Below are 8123 nucleotides of genomic sequence, written 5' to 3' on the forward strand. Positions count from 1 at the left end.
GTCTCTCTCTCTCCCTCTCATTTCCTCTCTCCGAAATCAATAAAGATATATATTTTTTAAAAAACAAACAAACAAACAGCCCTAGCCAGTTTGGCTCAATGGTTAGAGTGTTGGCTGGTGGACTGAAGGGTCCCTTGTTCAATTCCGGCCTCAGTTGCAGGCTCGATCCCTGGCCCTGGTCAGGGTTGGGGCCCCTGCGGGAGGCAACCACTTGAGGTGTCTCTCTCGGATCCATGTTTCTCTCTCTCTCTCTCTGAAAAGCAATGGAAAAAAATACTCTCAGGTGAGGATTAAAAAACAAACAAGCAAACACAACCCTCCGGTCTCTCTGAAATATCTTCCATTGAGCGCCCTCTGTCGGACAAATGTGAAATTGCCTCCCATTTTAAAAGAACCTCTCGGTGGTTGTGGAATGCAAGGTTGCAGAGTTACCTTCCAGGGCAGGTTAGAGGAGAAAGGCTCCCATCAGACCCCTCACCCCCATTATTCACCATCCATATCCTGCGGCTAAGGCTGTTGGATGAGCAGAGCCCCTAGGCCTCCCCAACTCTGAATATTTACCAGGCCTGGAAAATCATCAGACAAGATTCCTAGTTTGGACTCTTTAGCAGAGAACTCCCAAATGAAATGCTCAGGCTGCTGAGGTTTTATGGGAATTATAGCACCAAACAAAAAATATATAATGCTGGCAAACAGAGACCTGGGCCTTTTTAAATCCAATGTTTCAGGAAGACTCAGTCTCAAACCCTCATAGAAAAGGAATACCAGCAGCCCTGACCAATGTCGCTCAGTGTACGGGACAACGCTTCAACCTACTGAGACACACTGGTCACGGCACGTGTGCAAGGCAACCAATCAATGTGTCTTTCTCACATGGATGTTTCTCTCCCTCTCTCCCCCTCCCTCACTCTCTCTAGAAGTCAATGGAGCCCTGGCCTGTCACCAGCAAGGTCACCAGTTCAATTCCACGTCAGGACCCATGCCAGGTTGCCAGCTCGATCCCTGGTTGGGGGTGTGGAGAAGGCAGCTGATGTTTCTCTCTCATCAGTGTTTCTCTCTCTCGCCCCCTTTCAGTCTCTCTCTAAAATCAATTAAATGAATGAATGAATGAATGAACGAATGAATGAATGAATGAATGAATGAATAAATAAATAAATAAATAAATAAATAAATAAATAAATAAATAAATAAATGAAAGTCAATGGAAAAACTATCCTCAGGTGAGGATTAACAACAACAAAAAATTTCTTGTTTAACCTATCCATTAAGTTTTTGGGTTTTTTGTGTGTTTTTTTAAACATAGCATTATTGATTTCGGAGAGAGGAAGGGAGAGGGGGAGAGAGAGAGAGATAGAAACATCAACGATGAGAGAGTCATTGATCTGCTGCCTCCTGCACGCCCCCGACTGGGGATTGAGCCTGCAACCCCGGCATGTGCCCTGACCGGGAATTGAACCGGATCTTTTGGATCATCAGTCGATGCTCAACCACTGAGCCACGCCCAACCAGGCCCCCTTCTTTGTATTTTGCAGGTAGTTTTGTAGTACTCGTTAACATAATAGTTGTAATTACTTGTTCACATATTTTCTTGCTAATTTCAAGTTTCTTTAGGCTGAAACTGGTCTTACTCATCTGTATACTCCCAGCACCAAGTGCAGTGCTTGGAACTGTTAAGTGCTCAAAAATGTTGATTGAATTCCTAAAGAAAGAGTGAGGAACTGGGCTTGAAGGAAAAGAGGGAAGATCTGCAATAAGACTCTAGGTGGAAGAGATGGGTTTTGAAAAGAATCAGAAGTGCCTTTGGAAAGGAAACTGCTGACTTACTATCCACAAGTTTGCCCTTCACCTTCCTCATCAAAAGCATTTCTGCCTATTCAGGAACCCTCCGAGTCCCCACAGAGCTCGTGTGGCCTCCTAGTTTGCTGGTATAATCCTCAAGATGTCGGGTCTGGACTGGAGGCTTCCCAACTGCCTTCTACTTTTCACAGCCTCTCCCGGTTTATCAGTACTTTCTATGTCTATACTTCAAAGAGCACTGGTTAAGAGCTTGTGCTTTGGATCTAGACTGACTTGGGTTCAAATACTGACTTTTTCTCTTACCCAATATGCCAAACTGGAGAAAGAGATACTATTAAAAGTAGTAGTCTGTAAAAGGGGGTAATAATACTTAAAGGGTTTTTGTAAGGATTAAATTATTTTTAGATTTATTTTTTATTGTGTATTGGTTTCAGGTGTACAGCTTAGTGATTAGACAATAATATACTTTATATAGTATTCCCCTCGATAATTCCAGTACCCCAACTGGCACCATACGTAGTTATCACGATATTATTGATTGTATTTTCTATGCTTTACTTACTTCTCCGGGACTATTTTATAGCTACCAATTTGTGCTTCTTAATTCCTTCAATTCTTTCACCCAGTGTCCAATCTATGACAAGCACCAGTATCTATGAGTCTGTTTCAATTGTTTGTTTTGTTCTTTAGATTCCACATATAAGTGAAATCATATGATATTTGTCTTTCTCTAACTGACATATTTCACTGAGCATAATACCCTCTAGGTCCTTCCATGTTGTCACAAATGGTAAGATTTTTTTTTTTTTTATGGCTGAGTTATATTCCATTGTATATATGTACCACAGCTTTTTTTATCCACTCGTCTATCAATGGGCTCTTGAGTTGGTTCCATAGCTATTGTCAATAACATTGCAATGAACACAGGGGTGCATATATTCTTTTGAATTCGTGTTTTGGGTTTCTTCAGATAAATCCCCAGAAGTGGAATCACTGGGTCATAAGACAGGTCCATGTTAAATCTTTCGAGGAAATTCCATACTATTTTCCATAGTGGCTGCACCAATCTGCGTTCCCACCAACAATGCACTAGGGTTCCCTTTCCTCCACATCCTTGCCAACAATTGTCATTTGTGGATTTATTGATGATAGCCATTCTGACACGTGTGAGGTGATATCTCATTGTGGTTTTAATTTGCATTTCTCTAACAATTAGTGACTTTGAGCAACTCTTCTGTGTCCTTGGCCTTCTGTATGCCCTTTTTGGAGCATCTGCCCATGAGTATTCATTTCCTCTGTCCATTTTTTAATTGGATTTTAATTGGATTGTTTGGGTTTTCTTGGTGTTCTTTATAAATTTTGGATATTAACCCCATATCAGATGTATCAGTGGTGAGAATATTCTCCCATTTAGTAGGTTGTCTCTTAGTTTTTTTGATGGTCTCCTTTGCTGCACAAAAACTTTTTAGTTTGGTGTAATCCCATTTGTTTATTTTTTCTTTTGCTTCCCTTTGGGATTAAATTTTATAAGAGGTGAAAGCACCTAACATAATGCTTGCCATATGGTAAGGTCTCAATAAATGGTAGCTTATAACACTAAAAACAAGGGAAATTTGGCAAACTGTTCAGACGTACATATCCAGTTATATGGTAAAACCATGATAGGAACTCAAGTCTGTAATTTCAAAACTCCACACTTTTTCCATTATATTATGCTAGCAGGATATCTTAAGTCTCCTTAATCTTAAAATGTTTTTCTAAGAGTCCAGGGTCTCCAGAATAGTATAATTTTTAATATTTTTCTATTATAAGTTTAATACATACTCATAAATCAAGCTTATTACACCACCCAGAATTAACTATTAATATTGTCTTATTTTCTTCCAATCTTTCCATATTTTGTCACAATGCTATACAATCTTGCATTTTTCATGTCTTATATCATGAAATTTTCCTCAATATAAAAATACTCTTTGGAAACATGATTTTAAATATCTGCTTATATCATCAATATATCATATTTTATTAAACCACTTAATTATTCCCAATTTCAATAAACTCCCCAGTGCACATTCTTTAAATAGGATTTCTGCATTTCTGATTATTTCTTCAGGACAGATTCCCATAAGTGATATTCTTGGGTCAAAGAGGATAAGAGTTTAAGGGCTCTCTATTCCTCAAGAATTTTTGGATCAAAGAGGATGGACCACTCAAAGCCTTTCAATGAATATTGCCAAACTGCTTTCAAGAAAGATTTTTTGTTTCACACTTTCACCATTAGTACAGGAGATTGCCTGGCTCATATTAATAAAAGGAGCTCTACTCTTTTGCTAACTGGGAAATGTTGCGTTTAAACTTCTGCTTCTTTGATTAGTGAAGTTGAACGTTCTTTCCTGCACTTTATAATTCTTTTTTTTTTTAATCGTCACCGAAGGACACCTTTTTCCGTTGCTTTTCAGAGAGCCTCCCCACCGGGGCCGGGATCGAGCCTGTAAACTGAGGCACGTGCCTTGGCTGGAATTGAACCCTGGACCCTTCGGTCCGCAGGCCGCTGCTCTAGCCTCTGAGCCAATCCCGCTAGGGTTCAACTCATAATTCTTTAGTGAATCGTTTAGTCCTATCCTTTCCCGTTTTTCTATCATGGTACTGTTTTATCCTTACAATATTGTTTTTACAATACAAAATAATACTTTTTTTTAAAAAAACCACCTGGTTGCTACTGCACAACTGCTGAACACCGGCGGCAGACCACAGAGGCGCGCTTGCCCCCCAGGAACTTTCAAGGCCGGCAGGCGGCCTTTCTTCCCAATGGCGGAAGCAAGATTTCCACAAATCACCAACGCGGGAACTGCTGCAAAGGCGTTGGCTCGCCCAGCCCAGGAAGAAACGTCTCGCGGGACTTCAACTGTCCTTGGGGCTTACGACCTGACTACAAATCCCAACGTGCAACGCGCCCCAAGGCCCGAGTGCCCGAATGAAGTCTTGGGTCCAAGGTCAGGTGTCTGTCTGCGTAAGGCGTCCGGTCATCTCTCTCATGCCTTTTTCCGCAGCTTCCACCTTAGTCGCCATTTTGTGCGAGAGGTTATGGAACCTCTGAGTCCCGCCGACTCTATGGTCGAGCATTTTGAGGGATCGACCAATCGGAAGCCATATCCCGGAGGGTAACCCCGCCTTTACCCTCAGGGAGGCGGGAAATGCCACGAAGCTCCTGTGGAGAGAGAGGAGGAAGCTGCGGAAAGCCAATAAGAAAGGAGGAATTGAGAACGCTAACCAATGGGGACGCGGGGGAATTGCGGCCAATGAGAGTGGGGGGACCCCGAGACACGTGGGTAGGGGAGCTGAGCTCTGAAACCTAGAGCTAAAGCTGGGAGGTGAGTCAGTCACCTTGAGCCGGGCGAGCGCCGTGGTCTGAGCAAGGGCAGCAGGGCTGTGGGAGTGCAGGTGACTTGGGGCCTGGAGCCAGCGACTGGCAGGGGTGTGGGCTGGACTGTGTGGAGGGGCATTTGCCCCCGGAGCCGGGAGAGACGATGGGCATCTATATAGCCTTAACAATTAATGTTAATTACCAACGGTAATGAGCGATTAACTGTCCAGACTGAGGCGGGCAGAGCATAGCTGTGTAAAATGAACGTGGAGGACCCTGCACGACACTTGTCCTGAGTCGGCCTCCAGTCTTCCCGGGAGACCATCCTCTTTCGCAACATCTCCCTTCTGGGGCTCGGGCTTCCTTCCTCTACTTCCGATCTCCGTGACCTTCCTTTGCAGACCCGCCACGCTGAAAGTAGTGGACCCGGGAGTTCGCGCTGTCCCTCTGACCTCTAATGCTGGGCACGGTGCTAGGAAGAGTGTGGTCCAGGGAGGACGGGCGAGAGCCAAGGGGACGACGGAAGGTCGCCACTATAAAGAAATAACCAGACTGTCAATGGAATTTTTTGTTTTCCTCTGCAGACTGAAAAAAATGCAGACCACCGGGGCACTACTCATTCCTCCAGCTCTGGTAAGCTGCGGCTCCGGGGTGCTCTCTAGTGCCAGGTGTGGGAGCCATGATGTTTAATGAATGAACTGAGAGGAGGTTGGCATCCTGATGATGTTGGCTCTTTGAGGAGGTTGTAGGATGCAATGCAGTTAACCTGTTTATTTGGACCTGTAAACCAAACTGTCTTGGCTTGGGAATGTGGTCAGAGATTCTGGATCTGACCTTTACCCCCAGCCTGGCCCACTGATAGGGTGATTCTCTACCTTGGCTGCACATTAGAATCAACTGGGGAAACTTAAAAAGTACTGATGCCCAGGCTGCACAGATTCTGGGAATGAGGATGGAACCCATGCATCTGTATTTGTCAGAACTCCCCAGGTGATTCCAATGTTCAGCCAAGTTTGAGAACCACTGCACAAAAAAATATTTCAAGAAAGCCATGTTACAAAGGGCTTAGCTTAGGTGGCTGTTTCAGGAGCCTCTCCAGGCTTACTGGTCCCTTCCATTCAGGGTATGTAACAGTGAATACCATTTTTGCAAAATAAGATTTCCCCTTTCTGATTCCTTTGGTGATCCGGGTACAGACTCTTCCTGTACCTGGTTTGATGATAGTGTGGGGTTTTGTTCATTCTGGGATACTGATTAGGGCTGTGCCCATAGAAGTGAACTTTGGTACCCAGTTTTAAATGGGAAGGTTGCCACTGCTGACAACACCAGGGTCTCAGGACAGTTGTGTCTGGTGCAGGCCTAGTTGGAAGAAATAGGAATACATTAATTGACCTTGAAATACATTGGACTTTTTCCGTTTCTAACATGTATAGCCCTTCTTGACAGAAGCTCGGCACTTAGGTGGTTGTTTTTTTCCTTGCCTGATTTGGGCAGATGTGTCTTTCTGATTTTACAGATCCGCTGTTGTACCAGGGGTCTAATCAGGCCTGTGTCTGCCTCCTTCCTGAGTAGGCCGGAGATCCCATCTGAACAGGTAAAGGAGTATGGGCCCGCTTATTTCTCCACACTGGTGTCCTTCAAGTTAGTTGAGTTGCCTTTAAGCCAAAGTGGGAGGAGAGTTAGAGAGTCTGTGGTGCTTTAATAGTTCTAAGTACCCCCAAGGTGAGCATTGGAGGTGAGAAGCTTGCAAAAGTGAGGTTTCCCTAACCCATGACATTTCCCTAGCCAGCTCTGAGAACACCCTAAGAGTAATTCCCAGCATGCTCTGCAGTCTGAGCATGTTGTACTTGCCAGGCAGTTTGCCAGCTATTTCAGCTCAGGTGGGTGGGGTGAAGGGGGTGGAGTCAGCCACCTGTCCTTGTGCCTCACTATCTCCTTTATCTCTTCCTTTCTCTTCTTCCCTACCTCTCTCTCTCCTTCCTTCTAGCCTTCCTACATCAGCTCCCCACTCCAGGTGGCCAGACGGGAGTTCCAAACCAGTGTTGTCTCCCGGGACATTGACACAGCCGCCAAGTTTATTGGTGCTGGGGCTGCCACAGTGGGTGTGGCTGGTTCAGGGGCCGGAATTGGAACAGTGTTTGGCAGTTTGATCATTGGCTATGCCAGGTGAGTTTGGAGGTGGTCTAGAGCATCCCATAAATTCTACCCTGTTTGAGGGAAGCCTCGGCAGGAGGATATCCCTCTAGGTTCCAGTTTATTCCGTCTACCTCCTGTTTTCTCCAGGAGGAAAGGAGAAACCTCTCTGATTTCTCTGAATCAGAATTTAAACGTGCTTCCAACTTGGCTCACTTAAACTTACCATGTTGGCACTCTGCTTATCTGATAAATCCCCAGGATATATGCAGGTTAGGCCCTCTCCCAGCTTCAGCACTCCCCATTCACCTACCTACCTACCTGAGTCCACCACCACCCATGCCCTCACCCTTTCCTTTCCCTGGCAGGAACCCATCCCTCAAGCAGCAACTCTTCTCTTATGCCATCCTGGGCTTTGCCCTGTCTGAAGCCATGGGGCTCTTCTGTTTGATGGTCGCCTTCCTGATCCTCTTCGCCATGTGAGGCTCCGTGGGGGTCACCTACCCATCCCTGCTGCTTCGACTCCAGGCCATGCCCAGTGCTGGAACGTGCTAAGCTTTACCATTAAACACAACATTTCTCTAAACCCATATGCCTGTGCCTCTGTCCTTTGCCCTTGGGGAGGATCTTGGTGGAAAGGTGGGATAAGGGAACTGGGATTTGGTCAGCTATTGGTGATTAAGAACTCCTCAGGGCTGAGAAAGACCACTGCCATGATTATAAGAACACATTCTCTTTAGAGCATGAACTCATCTAAGTAATAATTGGTGCTTTTTCCCTTCAAATTTAGTATAATATGATGTAACATTTTTGAGGGGGTAATTTGCAC

General features: G+C 44.8%; 1 protein-coding gene across 2 annotated transcripts; it reads left to right on the forward strand.

Moving 5' to 3' along the window:
- Positions 1 to 5111: 5111 nt before the first annotated feature.
- On the forward strand, positions 5112 to 7874 carry ATP5MC1 (ATP synthase membrane subunit c locus 1). Of its 2 annotated transcripts, none has more exons than XM_016222056.2 (5): positions 5112 to 5168; positions 5746 to 5794; positions 6678 to 6755; positions 7149 to 7327; positions 7663 to 7874. In XM_016222056.2, exons 2-5 carry the CDS (start codon positions 5756 to 5758, stop codon positions 7775 to 7777), a joined length of 411 nt encoding a protein of 136 aa, XP_016077542.1. In that variant the 5' UTR covers positions 5112 to 5168; positions 5746 to 5755; the 3' UTR covers positions 7778 to 7874. The 2 variants fall into 2 exon arrangements, with proteins under 2 accessions (XP_016077542.1, XP_016077543.1); XM_016222057.2 differs by lacking the exon at positions 5112 to 5168 and adding an exon at positions 5185 to 5238.
- The last annotated feature ends 249 nt before the right edge of the window (positions 7875 to 8123 follow it).

This window comes from Miniopterus natalensis, chromosome 17, assembly GCF_054644295.1.
Source record: "Miniopterus natalensis isolate mMinNat1 chromosome 17, mMinNat1.hap1, whole genome shotgun sequence".
NCBI classification, from domain to species: Eukaryota; Metazoa; Chordata; class Mammalia; order Chiroptera; family Miniopteridae; genus Miniopterus; species Miniopterus natalensis.